The sequence below is a fragment of the Cibotium barometz genome, chromosome 56 (genome assembly GCF_041138505.1).
Source record: "Cibotium barometz isolate CiBa-2024 chromosome 56, ASM4113850v1, whole genome shotgun sequence".
NCBI lineage: Eukaryota > Viridiplantae > Streptophyta > Polypodiopsida > Cyatheales > Cibotiaceae > Cibotium > Cibotium barometz.
In genome coordinates this window covers 12,855,397-12,873,226 of record NC_141101.1, presented here as the reverse complement: position 1 = coordinate 12,873,226, position 17,830 = coordinate 12,855,397, and the positions used below count along the sequence as shown (strand labels likewise).

Below are 17,830 nucleotides of genomic sequence, written 5' to 3'. Positions count from 1 at the left end.
GGAGGCGTTGGGTTGTGCACGCACCAACATAAATCTAGATGTAATAAGGCTAAGAAAATAAGTTTAGTTAGGTTTTTTTTTTCCCTTAAAAAAACTATTAATAGTTCCTTCTCTCACTTCATTTTCATTTCACTTTTTTAGAGAGCTTGAGCTCAAGATCTACATAGACACCCATGTAAGGACACTAGCACATCACCACATTAGCATAGTCGTACATGGATATGGCACGCACCGCACGTGTTACCATGCCTTCACAAAACACAATGAAAGGCACCCAACGACCACATACTGGGGCGACACCACGGAAGAGAGTGACCCCTTGGATTCTAGGACACACCCAATGGGATCACCAGAGTCCAACCCTCCTCCCACAGTAACACCAGTGCACACACATGCAGGCCCTTCTAGTCGGAGCAAGCGTGTGAAGACCCCACAATGCAGCCACCCACCAGAGATCAAGATAGAGAGGCCAATGATGAGCAGTTCGACTGGGTTGGTGAAAACATTCCTACATTGCGTAGCACCATAAGTGGCAAGACCCTACTACTAGGACAGGGTCCCCTACCTACCCAGGAGGAACTTGATACACAGGTACCACAGCAAGGAGGAGGATTCAAACTATGAGAGAGACCAAGAGGAGGTTCTTGCAAGTGCGCGCAAGTGTAGAAAGGTCAAGCTCTTCAAGCCAAGGAAGTCCCAACCTCGCCACCAATGCACTAACACAACACAGAGAGCTCCAAGGAGAAGGATGTGCCAAGGGCATAGGGCTCTACAAGAAATCAAGTTTTATCACCGAGTTGCTGATGAGAAGAGCCCTTTCGCTTGCACAGTGAAGGAGATTCTCCAACGATATAGAACAGAGTTCCGTGTGCACGGGATTGCCCTTGAAGCATTGCAAAAACAGTAGTTTATAAGATAAAAACACCTTTAATCATGTGTAAAAATATAGTGTTTATCATCCAATGCATCAGAATTGCTCCTGTGGAGGACTGGGGAAGCTATGCCAGAACAGTCTGCTTATTGAAGGTACAGTAAGCTCCTGCGGGGGTTGCAGATGTCGATGAAGCGTTCAAGGCGCTAGATGTAGGGGCAGGCATATTGTTGAATGTACTTAAGCAGCTCAATAGGCACCCATCGATCATTGGGGCGGGCATATTGTTGAATGTACCCATCGATCATTGGGGTGGGCATATTGTTGAATGTACTTAAGCAGCTCAACAAGCACCCATCGATCATTGGGGCAATGGGGAAAGGAGATGGAGTGAGGAGCTAAGTATTGCTCCATGTATGCAATCTACGTCTCATAATGTTGGGACGCAAGGGCGAGTGACTTTTCAAAGTCGACTTCACGAGAGAACATGACAAAGAGCTCGCTCTTGCCCGCCCACGGGGTGGTGGAGAGGAACTCTCAGAAGTTGTCAAAGTGGGTAGCCATGTGAATGCAAAGAGATAGTGTGAGCTCGTGCTTGGTTTCTATCGCGTGAAAATGAGAAAGAAGACACCTTTGGCTATTTATAGTTAAAATTTAAAGTTTGGCCTTTTCACACTAGACCGCTAGACAAAAAAATTACAGTTTACAAAAATATTAAGATTTCAATTAAATAAAGATTGGTTAAAAAAGAGCCTGCTACAAAATTACAAGCATGTCATCTAATCTAAAATTGTTATAATGTCTTCATTTTTTGCCCCTCTTGTGACATTTACTTCATGTTGATCTCCATCTCCTTGTTGACTTGAAAGCTTGTCATTACCTTCACCTCGATCCTGAAACTCTTGCCCCTCACATGTATCAAAACAGAGGCTATTTTCCCATATACTCAGTTCATCTTCAAGCTCTTCCAGATGCTAAAAAAATCCAATATTAGCATGTTGTTAAAGCTGTGTTTATGTTACACTGACAATTTGAAGGAAACCTTGGTCGTTGGCCTTGAATGTACAGATCTCCAAGGGTATACACATGTTGCACTATGGCAACCAGTCCTTCCTTCTTAGTATGCTTGAAACCTTGTAGCTGCCCCTTCCAATGATGTAGCATATTCCCCAGTTGGACGCACTCAATGTGGTCCCTTAGAGCTTGGTTGCATGTAGACCCAAGCCCCAACCCTGAATCTTGTTGGAGCCCAAACTCCATTCTCATCTCTTGTGTTATGCAGCACAAGCTCTTCCACCTTCTCCCTAGGTCTTCTCACATTACTGGAAGAGGCCATGGTGGTAAGAAAAGAGAAGAAGGGAAAAGAAAAGCTTGTTTTACAACAGAGGAGTGGAGAGGAGAGAAAGTTTAGGGTTTTCAGTGCAGCAATGGAAAGCTTAAAAGAGGGTTAGAGTTTGAGAATAGGCTTCCTGAACCTAGAGTAGACTAAAGAGGGATAGAGTTTTTGCAGCAATGGAGAGGGAGGGAGCCTCTGAGAGAGAGAGAGAGAGAGAGAGAGAGAGAGAGAGAGAGAGAGAGAGAGAGAGGGGGGGGGAGCTTGAGAGGGAGGGAGAGCTCTCAAGCTTGAGAGGGATGGAGTTTTTACAGCAAAAATGGAGAGCTTAGAAAAGGAAGAAAGAGGGAGAGGGAGCTTGAGACTGAGGGAGCTTGACAAGGAGGGAGAGCTTGAGAGGTATAGAGTTTCTGCAGCAATGGAGAGCTTAGAAGCGGAAGAAAGAGGTTCAAAATGAGCTTTCCAAACCTAGAGTATGTTGGGGGGAAGTTTGAGAGGGAAAACACACTTTTGGGAAAAAAAATTAAAATTTTTTAATTTTTTAGGGTTTTTAATTTGCGCGATTCTAGGTGGGGGGACCTCTAAGTTTGGGCCCAAGAGGTAGGGGACAAGAGTAGTAATTAGGCCCCATTAGCAAACCAAAGCCTAGGTCCCCTAGGGTCAAAGAAGTAAAAAATGTGCACCCAGCCCTCTTCCTATTGGTCCATTCCTAATCAAAAGTTAATCCAAGAGGCCCTCTTTGGGTCCAAAAAATTCCTAATGACTAGTGAGATGTATGAGGTCAAAATTATACCTTGAAAGAATCTAGGCTTGTTGTTAAGGGGTGAAACCTAAAAACCCTTAACATACAAAAACATCAAAATAAAAACAAATACCCTATAAAAATAATAAAAAATAAAAACCCTAAGATGCAATGAGAAACTATGTTACCTTGACTAATTTGGCCTGAACATTGATGTTATGATATTCTTGGTTAAACTTGGAGTCACTAGTGTAGTAGCCGATGGTGGTTTTAAGGGTTTTGAGGATGCCTTTGGGCACTTAAACAGACCCTTTCCAACAAAAAATGAGCAAAGAGAGCAAGTCAGAGGAGGGAGAGAGAAATGGTGCCTTAGCCTCACCCCGCCAAAAGGTACCCAAAATGTGTGTGTGTGTGTGTGTGTGTGTGTGTGAGAGAGAGAGAGAGAGAGAGAGAGAGAGAGAGAGAGAGAGAGAGAGAGAGAGAGGTAGGTGATGTCTACGCCCCTAGCCTACACAAACCATATTGACAATACATAGTGAGCGAGACAAAAAGAGTAGATGACATCTATTGTGTGATGGGTGTGAGAGAGAGAAATAGAGCTAGGATTGTGTCTCTATGTTACCTAAGAGGGACATAGATGATGTTTACGGATTTAGAGAGAGAGAGAGAGAGAGAGAGAGAGAGAGAGAGAGAGAGAGAGAGAGAGAATGGCCCCCATGAGAGAAAGAGAGAGAATATCCCCATGAGAGAGAGAGAGAGAGAGAGAGAGAGAGAGAGAGAGAGAGAGAGAATGTCCCCCGTGAGAGAAAGAGAGAGAATATCCCCATGAGAGAGAGAGAGAGAGAGAGAGAATGTCCCCCATGAGAGAAATAGAGACAATATCCCCATGAGAGAAAGAGAGAATATCCCCATGATGAGCTATGTATGTGGGGCATGAGCATATGGTATCACCTACACTATATGAAAAACTCCATGTGGGTTGTGTGACTTAGACTAGGTAAGTGACTCAAACACCAAATGCTCAATGACAGGTTATTGCTTCACACTGCTTTGAGCCCCCCACCATTGAACTATGTCTGGCACTAGCTTATGGCATCACCTAAACTATAGGAAAAACTTTATGTGGGTTTTGTGACTTAAACTAGGCTAGTAGCTTGGACACTAAATTCTCAATGATAGGTTGTTGCTTCATGCTGCTTGGTTGAAGATGTATTTATTAGACTATAAGAAGCAATTGAATGTGCTCCTCTCTTTAATAGATATGGAGTACAAGGTTGTATGCTTAGCCTCTTATGAGGAACTATGGTGGCTGGGAGTAGTGAAGGAGTTGTATTGTGAGGACAACTAGAGTTGCATGGCTACTATTGCATAGAATCCATTGTTCCGTGCTTACACCAAGCACTATGAGAATTAGCACCAATTGAGGAGGTGCATGTGGGGTATTGCCCCATGCCAAAGAATTATGTTAATATGTTCAACAAGGCTCTTGGGAGAGGAAAGACCAACTAGAGCATCAACAACGGCTTGGCATTAAGCCTCACACCTAGTTCATCTCTGGTGTTCATTTGTAGGTTGGTGTTGGATATCAATGTCCACCCTCACTCTATTTTGCAAAGGGATGTTTTGTAAAGGAGAAGCCATGGACACATAGGTCTTGTTTAGACACACCAAATAGTGGCCTTAGTAAGCTGATTAGTATTAGTTGTTTTGACACATTGACGCATACAAAAAAACAAGAGGCACTAGAGTAGGCTTTACTCTTGGAGAGTTAGTTCTTACATTGCACGGCCAAAATAGAGCATGCAAGGTGGAACCAACTATGACCACTAACCTACTCGTTGGTTGCCATACATCTCAAGACTTATATAAACACACTATAAGACCCATCTCTACATAGTTCATTAATTATCATTGTGTGTTTGCCCCCTTACCATCAATCTCGGGGGGTGCACTACTAAGAAACCCTATGTATCATGTGCGTTCAAGGGATATTTAAAAAATCCCTTACTTGTGAATTTTTCATGAATAAAATGACCCCTTTTTCTTTATGGACTTACGGGTTTTTTTTTTCTAAAATCGATTAAAAAAACCCCTTCTGTAAATGTATTTCTATAAATTTACCTTAAAGTTTTTAATTAAAAACCCCTTCATTTGAACTCACGTGGTATACTTACAATGATTTTTAGGTGAAATCCCCGAGCCATCAATAACATTGTAGGGACTCTAATAGTAATCTAATAATGGACCCAATGTGTGTTGTACTCATCTACTTGTTTTAACTTTCCATGGAACTGTCCTTCATGTGCATGTGTCTCGTACGCGTGTTTCCACTTCTTCAAAGTTATCATCTTTAAAGGGGTGTGGAGCTTATGAAATTGATAGGGATAACTTTTAATCCACCAGTTTCATGGTCTATTTTAAGCTTAATCACCAAACTTAGATGTTAACAACCTCAAGCTATTCATTTTTAAGCTTAATCACTAAACTTAGATGTTAACAACCTCAAGCTATTCAATTTTTTATTCGCATGCGTTAGGTACACCTACTTCACCATTGTTATACATTATTCTCACAGATTAATATGTTTCTTGGTACTATCTCCAAATGATGTATGAGTGGCACATCGGCTCAACTCCTTGTGACAAGTCCTTGTAACAAGATTCATAGGTATACATTTGTAACGTTTATCTATTACTTACATCTAACTTGGACTTTGCCTTTAATCTATTGCTCTCACTTGTCTCGAAATACATTTTGCACAATGTGTAGAAGTGATGTGGGGTGGTGGTTAGTGTGCCTTCACAGGAAATGTTTTATATACTAACCCTTACATCAACCCTTCTTGCCATGGGTCGAAGATGAGACATGTCATCTTAAACAAACGCCTATTTCATGCTTTCATCAAATTATAATTGTTTAAAATTTTTTAAGGATTTATCTTTACTTCTCCCATAGTGTAGAAGATGAGATAGTCATCTTAAACAAATAACTTTTTAATGCTTTCATCAAATTATAATTGTATGTTTTTAATCTTTATATTATTTAGAAAAATTGGATGGCAAGTGGCAAGTGGACGATAAGGATGAACGATAGTAAATATCATTCAATGGACAGTGGCATGATAGTACATATTATGCAACTGCAATGGACTTTAAGGATGAACAATAGTAAATATCATCCAATGGAAAGTGGCATGATAGTACATATCATGCGACTGCAATGGACTTTAAGGATGAATGGTAGTGCAATGGAACGAACCTTATGTGTTGAGACTTTAGAATAAAAAATAATACTACATATCAAAATCAATGCTAGAAAAAAATATAGGTTTAGTATAATTGGAATCTTTAGCCTTCAAAATTAAAAAAATATCTCAGGCTTTGAGTTGAAAGAATTAATAATTGGCGGTTTCTAAGAGATTTTAGTAATACAAATTGTAAAATTGGTAAATATACTAGAAATAAAGGTTTTGGGAATACAACTTGGAAAACTACAAAAGTTATGGATGTAGGCGGGGAGAATCACATTGATGAAGTCAGAGATACATAAATTTAGCTTGACCAAGAAGAGAGAACTTGTGCATTACATCATGGACCTAGTTGAGCTCCAAGCTACCCTTTGACTAGTTTTCTGACGGAGCTTATGGAGGTAAGCTTCTTCGATTGAAAAAGCTTTTTGTAATAAGTCTTGCATAGACTTTGTTCTTTCTAATATAATTCTTTAACAAAAAAAATCTACAAAAAGTTACTACCTTTAGTATTGCAACCTACAAAATTAGTAAAATATATAAAAGAAAGGGTTCGGTAACACAACTTGCAAAATTAAGAAAATTTTGAAAAGTTAGTGATAGAACCAAAATTGATAAGAAAATTCATGACGTCATCACACGTGCTGAGGTGAGGCGTCACGGGTGACATACATACATACATGTAGACAAACACCGTGTATTATTATCAATTGTAGCGAACCATTTTAAAACCATTTTTTTTGGTAAAAAAAACTTTTAGAAAAAATGGGCGTCCGAGTTTCGCAGGCAGTGCATGCACCTCCGCAACAACGTGGTTTCTTAGGTTTCTTCCTCCTCTGCGTGCGTCTGCAACTTCGGCATCAGAGCCTTTCCCTGCCTTCCAGTATTATGTATATATAGCTCTATCTCATATCGATCGTATCTCCACAAGTGTACACCCGCTTTCATCTCTCTCTCTCTCTCTCTCTCTCTCTCTCTCTCTCTCTCTCTCTGCACTCTTCGTACCCAATATCTTATACTTTTTACTTCCCGCGCCTCAACACATGGGTTCATCAGGCATTCGTGATCCTCTTGTGACTTTGCTTGGAAAATCCATGGTGGTTCCGGCCACTCCATCCCATAAACAGCACATGTTTTTGCCCTCTTTGGATATATTTTGGCAAGACATTCATTATAATAGAAGGTTAATGTTCTACAAGACATCCCTGGAAGAGCTGCCCGATGCAGTGGCGACCCTTAAGAGGAGCCTGTCCCTTGTGCTCGTGCATTACTATCCATGGTCTGGAAGGATAGCAGTGGGAAATGATAAGAGGCTGGTGATTGACTGCAATGATGCAGGTGTTGAGTTTGTGGAGGCCTCCATTGATCTTGCCATGAGCGAGCTTGACAAAGAAGGCTTCCAAATGAAGCCTTTGTTTGAGAGCCTCTGCCAGCATGTAGAGCACAAGGGGGATGCCCTGTACAGCAGCCCTTTACTCTCGGTGCAGGTAAAGGTTCCTTTCCTCCTAAGTTGTGAGTGTGAGTAACGCAGTTTACTGATGATATTGATTTAAGTTTGAGCCTAGTTTGTTAATCTGCAATTTAAAGAAAGCCTAAACTGAGTGATGGTTGCTGGCTTGTTTGGAGCAGGCAACAAGGTTTTCGGACGGAGGGCTTGCAGTGGGGATAGCACAGAGCCATATGGTGGCAGATGGGCAGTCATTATGGAACTTCATGGTGTCATGGGGCGAGTGTGCAAGGGGGGTGGGCTTGACGGTGCAGCCATTACACAACAGGGAGAGGCTAGCTCTGCCGGATCCAGATCCAGAAAAAGCTCATTTCAATCTACAGTTTGATGTCAAAGAAGAAGAGATCATAGAAGGAGCAGAAGCAGTGGCAGAGAAGGAGAACGCAAATGGCCCCATGGAAGAGATGATGCAGAATGGGAACCGCTTAGATGGCGACAAGGCCAGCCTCGACGTGGAACCCGACCCTTTGGTGCAGTGCGTGTTCGACTTGCCCGCTGCGGCAATCAAGAAGCTCAAAAGTGAGGCCGGCGGGACCTACAGCTCCTACGAGGTGATTTGCGCCCACTTCTGGCAGCGCGTGACCGCCGCTAGACAAGCGCCGCCCAGCGATCTCGCGCCCTTTGCCGTCTTGGCCAACAGTCGTAGCCGGCTGACGCCACCCCTACCGCCGGCATACTTCGGTAACGTCATTATGTTCAGCATGGCCATCGGCGTCTCCGGTAAAATCCGCCGTGAAAAACTGTCTACCACCGCCGGCCACATCCATGAGGCCGTCTCCCGGTGTCAGGAAGACACCCTTGTGGCATTCATGCATTGGCTGGAGCTTCATGACAATCGTGTAATGCCGCATTTCAAGCCTGTAGGGAAGACGATGAATGTGGCGAGCTCTCCAAGGTTTCCAGTGTACGAGGTGGACTTCGGGTGGGGGCGACCGGCAGCTGTCCGGTCGGTCAAGGTCGAAGGAGAGGGGGAAATAGTCCTCTTTGGCGGGCGCCCGGGGTCGGCCACGGGTGACGTGGAGATTTGCATGGCCCTCCCCGCTAGTGTAATGAGGCGCCTCCTCAAAGACCGCGAGTTCCTTGCCAAACCCCCAACGAGCCCCTTTGGTAACTAACAACCAAGAGTCCTCTCCATTGCTTTCATTCAACATGCAACTTGAGCACGATGTTCGAAAAAAAGTATTTTGTCAAAAAGTGGAGAACCTTCATGTAGAAATTATTTATAAAAGAAAATCTTGAAATTTGAAGGTTTTTGTTCTATAATTTCTCAAAATTTTGAAGTATTTGTACCGTCAAGTTTTAAACTTGAAGGTATTTTTTAAAATATGCAAGTGCAAACTACACTAAACTCGAGTTTTTCGAACACTGCTTGAGCAACATACAATCACAAAACATTCCTTAGCATACATAAAGATCATACTTTCCAAACTCTCATTATTGCCTTACATATAGCCTTTAGGCGATGCTTTCCAAAATTTTCCATATTTGTAGCCTTGAGGCTTGACATGGCCATGTTTATCTCATTGCTTTAACAATTTTGTATTTGATTTTTATGGACATTTGAGCGGGGAAGATTCTTGGCCACACAAGCTATGATTGGAAAAGATTGTTGCTTTGTCTTGGCTACCAGTAGGTATGGAGGCACTTTCGCCCCCTCAATATAAGAAACTAAATCTCGAAAGTTCATTTGGTATGTTCTTAAAATTCTTGATTGCAAAAAATCAATTCTTGTTTTCTTTACTAGAGAAAAAATTATAATAGTTACACGCAAGAATTAAAGTGGTTGATCCCAACAGCTCATTTGGTATGTTCTTAAAATTCTTGATTGCAAAAAATCAATTGTCTTCTTTAGTAGAGAAAAAATTATAATAGTTACACACAAGAATTAAAGTGGTTGACAAGATACTTTTCCCTTTTTTTGTGACAAAACTTCTACATATAATATAAAGGTAACTTTCTCTTGGGAAAAAAGTTCAAAAAATGCAATAAATGATTTAATGGACATCACATTTACGCACCATTAAGCTATGCTTTTCTTTAGCCAAACATATTTATCTTTGTAAGGTGTTTTGTTATTAACTATAAGAGAAAATTCTTTGTGCTCTTGAAATCAAATACTCTAGATCATATGAAAGCCTTTACCATCAAGTTTACTAAATTGTTCACATCTAATGGGTCTAAATTTGTGGAGACTTCCATTCTAAAACATTGGAGAATTTGATTTAAATATTTCACATTCAGTATCTATGTTCATGGGAACTATTACTTCAATAATTATAAGTGATTTAAAATTGAGAATTCTATCTTTTATTGGCTACACTCAGCATGATTTAAGCTCCTGTAAGCATCAGAATTTCCACAAGGGCCTCCCAACAAAAACACTCATTTTTATCACCCTAGTTTTCCATGCGAGTAAATTTGGCTAAAATATAGCATAGACCTCCATCATAAAAGAATTATTTAGAGGACATAGCAGTATGTAAGGATAGTACATCATGGGAAATATCATTAATGTCTAGATAATCAAAATTTTGGATAGAATAAATATTTAAACATAAATACAAGTTTTGGACTCTCCATCTCTCTCTTCAAACTTGCAAGTTGTAAGATTTTATTTTGTACTTACATATAATATTCTTTTAATTTTGAAAAAATGAGTACTAATTTTGTGGCTCTCAAGTGCTATTAATGATGAAGATTTCGTGGTATGAGTCTTTTTTTTTGTCGTTGATATCGATCGAGGATTTTTTCTTGTAGTAGAATTTTCATCCTTGAGTTCTTTGTTAGACATGGGTGAGACCATTGGTGAGATTGGGAATTATTTCTAGGTGTGGCCCTTACTCCAAGTCTTGGATAAATGGAATGGTCATCTTCATGGAGATCTACAATTTGAGGACTTTGAATATGTAGATTTGGGCTTGGTTCTTTCTTTTGATTTAGAGAGTCTATCACAAAGGATCTTTGAAGGAGAGGGTGGGTTTTTAGCAGGAATGGCTCCTGATGTAGAGGTTAATTACTACTGCTTTCGGACAAGGTCACAAAGAATGTTGAGTGTTATTTCATCCTTGTCTCACACAATGACACCAACACTTCTTTGTTAGGAATATTTATGGCTCGCAATGTAGAGGTTAATTGCCGCTTTCGAACAAGGTCATAAAGAGCGTTGAGTGTTATTTCATCCTTGTCAAAAAATGGCACCACACTTCTTTGTTAAAAATATTTATGGCACATGTTTGGCTGACAAAGTTTGGTATAGCTTGCACCAAAGTAGCCCAATCACTTCCTAGGATAAAATCTACTTCCATCACATAGTCGAGCACACAAATCTTACATTTCAAGGGGTTAGACTCCATATAAACTATGCATTCAAAAGATCCTAGACATGGCATGCCTTGAGTGTTAGCCCAAAGAGTGTAAGCCCAAAGAATCCATCACGAGCTTGCAAAAGCGTGGCTCGCCTATACAACACCATAGCTTATACATCATGAGATTGTTTTGTGTGTAAGGATAGATTTGAGATTGGATGCTTTTCACTCCTAAGCTTGTTTCAAAGCTAGTTTCTATTCTAGGAATCCATTGGAATGGTTCAAGTTCTAGAGTTTTAGATTATGAAGCTTTAAGTTGTTGAGCTTTCAACTATTTTGGCTTTGGTAAAATGAATTCAGACTCTATGGTCTCACTTTCAGGCAAGGGTTGGTCGTAAGAGCAATGTGAAGGATGTTTTAGGGGTCTCTAAGATGATATTTTGCTTGCTTATATTAATGGAGTACTAGGTGTTGATCACCACCAAAAGGACAATCTCTTCTAGCTCCTCAGGGGGGTAACTTGAAATTCACATCCGATGTTACCATCCTCGGTAATTGTGTATAAGAAATAACCCCAGACTTTGAGGTCTTGGTATTCAGTATATAGTATATTCATTTTCCTAGGAGTGAGTGTAGGTTGGCCTAATGATGCCCAAATTCTTCCCGAAACAGTTTTGTGAGTAGCGTTGAGGTTAATCACTAGGAAACAATATATAGTATATTCATTTTCCTAGGAGTGAGTGTAGGTTGGCCTAATGATGCCCAAATTCTTCCCGAAATAGTATTGTGAGTAGCGTTGAGGTTAATCATCACTGCTTGTTTTTGTTGAATGCTTTTGTCCACTAAGAAATCTAGCCAAATGTTGATTGGATCCTTAAGAGGTAGCATAGATGTTTTGGTTATTGACTCCCATTCACGTTTAGATTCATTCATTTGATTTTTAGCCCTCAGCTCATATTCTCGTAGAACACTTTTAGGTCTACATTTATTCACCAAAGGTTGATCAAGAGTTTGAAAGTCATTACCATGTCCAAAACATTAAATGTGTAAAAGACACATTCAGTTGTTTACCACTTCCCATTGATTATGTTGACATTTGTGTCTCATTTGTGTCTCATTTACATGGACACTTTTGGATTCATTTGCTTTGTAGCTTATAGTTGCAATAAGCTAATGACATCGTTCCGCCTCCATATAACAAATTGAGTTCTCTCCAGTTTGCTTGTCTCAGGGATTGAATTTATTTAGTGAATTTGGCTCATTTTGAAAGGAAACTTGATAATCCTCTATTTAGTCTTATTTCTCTAGTGTGATCATTTGGGAAGTCGATGGAAAGGAGTCCATGGGTGACTCAGCACACCATTCAACCAGTCTCACCATGATCTCCCATGTTTCACCCTTAGAATTACCAGTTGGACTCAATTCTTCTTCATTTGGTTGGAAGCATGCATGTACTTCTAATTTATTTTTTTCCCATGTGGTGGCACATGACAAAGTTTTCTTGTTGGGTTTTTGTTTGTGTCCCTCCATGTAGCACTTGCATCCGAGTCTCTTTGTCTGCTAGAGCAGAACTTGTTTTGTGCTATCAACATTAATAGTTTCACATGCAAGTTTTGATGTTTCTTGTGTAATGGATGTTCCTGCATTATGAGTTGACTTAAGTCCCTTTGATGAGATTGTTTTGATTTTCCTCTCCTCGTTTGAGCTTGTTTCGACCTCCACCTTTTGCTTATCCTTGGTTTTGTTTGGTTTCTGAGGTTCTAGATCCCTTTTCTTTGGTTAAGCTTTTGGTTGGTTCGAGGTTTGTTTGGCTCTATGTAGTTTCTGTTTTGATTTTTGGGATTCATCCTTCCGCTTTGGATCCTCACTGGTTAAATGTGTTAAAACATTTTCCTCGACCCATTTTGAAGTCTCAGCATTGGTAGATTTTGTTTTGGTTCGCACCTTATCTTGCAGCTATGTTAAGACATTTAATGGTACAGTGGTTAATCGTCCATTATGCACACTAACAATGTTGAGTGGTGATGATTCTGTTGTTTGCAGTATATCCCCTTTACATATCTCTTCATACAATGTCTTAGTATTGATTCTATCAAGTTTAGCCCCATTAAACCAACTCCAATCCTGAAAATAAGAGTCTTCATTATATATTGTAGAGTATTAACTTTTTCTAGAGTCAGAAGTACTCAACTAAGAACCTTTACCTCACTCCGTTGTGAACTCCCTCATGATCTACTGAAGCTCTTTCCATCCTACTTGAGAGAAATCCCAGATGTCCTCTAATCTCTCAGTTCCCCTATTGTTCAATCTTCTGGAGACCTTGGTATCAAGGATGGCTAAAAGAGGCTTGAACTTATGGGTCCACCAAATATTTAGGTCAAGAAGAGAATTTCTAGAAATTTTGGTACACCCATCATTAGGGCCAAAAATGAATAATTTTGGGCCCTATAAGAAAGATAAAGTGTGGTTTCATGGCCTTGTTTTTGCAATAAGTGTAATATAAGAGCATTGGCTTTATTTCCCGAGGTTGAAGAAATTTTAAATTTTGTTATCATTGAGCTCATTTTCATCCCGGATTTCTCTCTCCAAGTTTTCCATTAGGGAGACATAAAGTACTCCAAATTCAATTTATTTATAACCCTTTGTACAGTTGATGGATTTTCCTCTTCTAGGTCATCATCCAAATGTTTTCATCCAATTGGATAGCCTCTTTGCAACATTGGTCAAAGGTCTCAAGATTTGATATACAAGGATTAAATTGTGCATGCCATTTTTCTTTAGGCCCATCATAAAACATTGTTTCAATTAAGCGTCATTCAATTTTTCCCATGGTTCACATCTTGAACCATAGTTTTTATCTGAAGGATAAAATCTCGTATGGTTTCATCAGTTTTCGCTCAATTGAGTAAAGTTCAGGTGATGCTGCACAGCACCAGTGACCCTACCTCAAGAACCCATATATGAAAGATGCCTTCAAAGTTATGAAGTTCACTTTGATTTTGGGCCGTAGTGTTGTAAACCGTCAATTGGCTTTGCCCATTAAGCATAATGTGAAAGCTTGAACCTTAGACAGGGAGTCAATAGCTCCCAAAGCATCACAATGTTATTCAAACACTTGCATGAACAATGTAGTGGTAAATACAAGAAATTGAATGAGTTGGAGCTCCCCCCATTTGTACACATGTCGTCACCATCACTTTAATGCCCCCTGTCCTCTGTACGCAGTCCCTTCTTTGTCTCCATCACTCCAACGCCCTCTTCCATTGTACGCACCCCCCACCTTTACTGCCTCCTACCCTACTTCCTGTTTGCCTTCTCCTCCTCCATTGCCTCCTTCCTTGCTACCTCCCGTCTTCCCCTCCTTCGTGACCTCCCTCCTTATTGCCTCCACCTTTGCACTGCTTGAGCACTTCACCTCCCCTTTAGCTACCCCCCTTCCTTCTCGAGCTTACATCGTCAGTGCACCTAAAGCTCATGCTTACAGTGCGTCCCCTTGTTGGTCTCGACTCCCCCCTCCCTCCACATTCCTACGTTAGCCCCCCTGGTCTCTCTCTCTCTCTCTCTCTCTCTTTGTCTCTCTCTTGTACCCCTCACTCTTCTGTCTCCCCCCCAGCCCTTGCCTCTACCCTACCCTAATCTAGATTGCCATGCCTTGCCTTTGTCTGCATGTTGCCTTTTGAGCCTTGCACCTCCCTCCCTTCCTCTACCTTTAGGTGCTTATCGTTTTTTGGGTTTTTTATCCTTGGCAAGCTTCGGCATCTTCTGGTCTTGAACCACCAGGAGGACTCCATGGCAGACACTCTATCATCCCCAAATGAGGACTCCCTGGCAGACGCTCTATCATCCCCAAATGAGGACTCCCTGGCAGACGCTCTGTCATCCTCAAATGAGGTTGCCTTCCCTTCCCTCTCCTTTTTTGAAGAGGATTTTCACCTCCTGGCTTTTGATAGTTGCCTCTTTGGAGGCCTCCACCATGGTATGCAAGATTATGGTGGTGGGTAGCTACCGGGCATGTGATTTGTTATAGGGCGAAAGCATGATAAGGTGGACTGAAAACCTATGTCCTGGACAAAGGTTTACAAAACTGGTTGTGAAACACTTATATGCAGAGTTAGAGAACTAAAACATGGTTGTTTAATCTTGTTTCACATTTATTATATCTAAAAGGCACTAGATAAATTGTTAAATACATCTTATGATGATATTAAATCCACTAATATTGGTTGTCGTCAAGTGTGGTAGCAACCAATGTAACTGGTAAAAAGTGGTAGCACCTTATCTCATGATTTCACCCCCTATAGGCAAGCCTTCTCGGTGCGCTTGGAAAGATCATTAGCATTCATCCTCTAGGGTGTGGCTACTACCAGGCTGACTTCGATTCTCTTGTAGCTTTAGGTAGAGTCATGTAGCTAAGCCTAGTCGCATTATGTACGACCCAAAGCCTTCTTTGCGAGGTGATAATATGGCTTCGACCCGATGTCTGACCCTTTGGCTAGCGTCTCAGGATTTCGTGTGAAAATCTTCTTTCCAGGTCTTAGGAAGGAATGTCTTCCTCTTCTCCCAGTGAATAGGTGGTGCTATCAGAACGGTGATGGAATCCCCCCCACCACCGTTGTGGTTCTTGCCGGATGGTTGGGATTCCATCCCTTTGTATCTACATCGCCTCCTTAGACTCAATGCCTCACAACATTTTTCTCCCTAGTCTATGAGGGGACCAGATTTTGCAAATAGTTGAGTACTTCTCCCAGGCCAATGTTTCATACGTCGCGCGTCAGATGGGACACCTTAATATAGTTTGCCCTATTAATAGAGTCCAGGAAACTGGCCTAGTTCAGATGCTCTATTCGTCTCCTGCCCCATCCCCAGTTTAGGACCCTCCCCATGGGGGTGGGCGCGTGACACAGGCCCCCATGTACCAGAGCAGGCTGGCACATAAGAGTGGCAGACTGGTTGGCCCGAAGCAGGACCGCCAACTATGTGTCGAGATCCGAGCACTGTTGGCAAAGGCGCGTCAAGCTAGAAGGATCTAGGAGGATACAGTTTTGTCAGAGAACCATTCTAATCATTTATCTTAGCAGTAGCCCCCTGACGGTGATGGTACCCCCCAGTTCCCTCAAGGAACCCCCCCCCCTTCTTGAAACTGTTACCTCATCGTCATCGAGACCCCCTCCATATTTTCAGCCTCTCGTGGGGATCGCTGAGACCCTTCAAATCTTGCAGAGCGGGCCTGGCCTCATAATCATCTCCTCTCCCCCCCCCCCTTTGCAGGCAAACCCTTCTCTCGCCATCCTTCCATCCCGCCTCCTCCCCCTCCCCCACCATCTTCTTTGACTCTCCCCCCTCGAGCTCCCTCTGCTTTGGCTATACCAGATCCCCCTCCCCCTCCCCTCTTAGCCTACTCCCTCCACCCTCTGGTTGTACCAAATCCCCCTTCCCCCTCAGGCTCTCAGAGAAGACTCCACAGCACTCTTGTCATCGCCCTCCGACTGCACAAGATCCGGAGCGGTGTTACCTAACTCGAGCTTCGTTCATCACCGATTGACTCATAATTTTTTGGAGCCAGTAGAGATGACCATCGCTACCTCTCTGGGGACAACCAGTCGACTACAATTTTTTCTAGTGCCTCCCTGGTGATGGATCTGGCATGTTCAAGGAGAGACATTGGCTCCTCCAATCTGCATTTGTGCCCATCTGCATTTGTGTCATGTCATACCACTCTAGGCCATCCACCACCCCAAAGAGTAAGTGTAGCACAAGGGATAGACTAGAGCACGAAGTCAGTGTCCACCACCATACAAGGGAACGACATAGAGCTTTTGCGGCATCCGCATGACCTGGATATCACTAATGTGCTTACCCATATCTAGCCTTGGATCCGACGGAGTTGGGCGGCTCCGGCCTCAAGGATCACGTAGGGGAGATGGTTTCCTCCAGTCTAGAGGTGTTTCTTTTTGTGTTTCTTCATGTTTCAGTGGTGGTAGTACCACTTCCCCCCTCTTACAAATACTTGCGGAGTCCAGAGTATGCATACTCTAGGGCGCAAACAAAGTGGGTCCACATAAAGGCTAGGATGCGTGCCCATCGGGTGGTGCGACTTCGCCCCAGGACTGATAGTGACTCCATGGAAACCCATGCCCAAGACTCTTCGAGTGGAGGGCAGTTTCGACAATTCTGCTTCTCACCATTTTTAGCTATGTGGATTGTCTCATGGAACAATGGTGTCAAAGGCTTGGTGTCCTTAGAGAGGATCTCCATAGTAGTAGTTGGTGGACCCATTGACATTCTTTTCTTACAAGAGCACCATCTTTCAGAGAGACGGACCCACTTTCTCGTTGGTGAACCCATTGACATTCTCTTCTTATAGGAGCACCATATTTCAAAGAGACAGACTCGCCTAGGGAGGATCTTGCAGGACAAGAGCTACACCTTTTGGTCCCACTCATTTGGCCTCTCTGGGACGACACAGGGGGGAGTAGGCATTTCTATTAGTGTGAGAAACTTGCAGGACAAGAGCTACACCTTTTGGTCCCACTCATTTGGCCTCTCTGGGACACAGGGGGGAGTAGGCATTTCTATTAGTGTGAGAAACTTTTGCTGGCAGTGGTTGACTCAGGCACCATTGTCACTAGATGAGCTCAGTGGGTGACCACCATTAGAAGAATAGGAGAGGACTATGTAGGCTTCATGAATGTCTATGCCATGAATGTGGTAGCAAGAAAAGACACCTAGAGTACAGTTCATCAGTCCTTTGCCACCGCGGGACGTATAGATTTCTGGTGTATGGGTGGGGAATTTAACATGCTAGAGTTGACTGATAATAGACTT

At 42.1% G+C, this 17,830-nt stretch overlaps 1 protein-coding gene across 1 annotated transcript; it reads left to right on the top strand.

The window, feature by feature from the left end:
- The first annotated feature begins 6,977 nt into the window (after positions 1 to 6,977).
- Positions 6,978 to 8,941, top strand: LOC147606916 (hydroxycinnamoyltransferase-like). The gene is made up of 2 exons (XM_086791305.1): positions 6,978 to 7,680; positions 7,823 to 8,941. The coding sequence occupies exons 1-2, from the start codon at positions 7,237 to 7,239 to the stop codon at positions 8,813 to 8,815; spliced, it is 1,437 nt and encodes a 478-aa protein (XP_086647431.1). The 5' UTR covers positions 6,978 to 7,236; the 3' UTR covers positions 8,816 to 8,941.
- Positions 8,942 to 17,830: the final 8,889 nt, after the last annotated feature.

Excerpts from the sequence above, each read along its gene's own strand:
- LOC147606916 (XM_086791305.1), top strand. The coding sequence starts at position 7,237 with ATGGGTTCATCAGGCATTCGTGATCCTCTTGTGACTTTGCTTGGAAAA. Across the intron at positions 7,681-7,822 it reads GCCCTTTACTCTCGGTGCAG|GCAACAAGGTTTTCGGACGG; the intron begins GTAAAGGTTCCT and ends TGTTTGGAGCAG.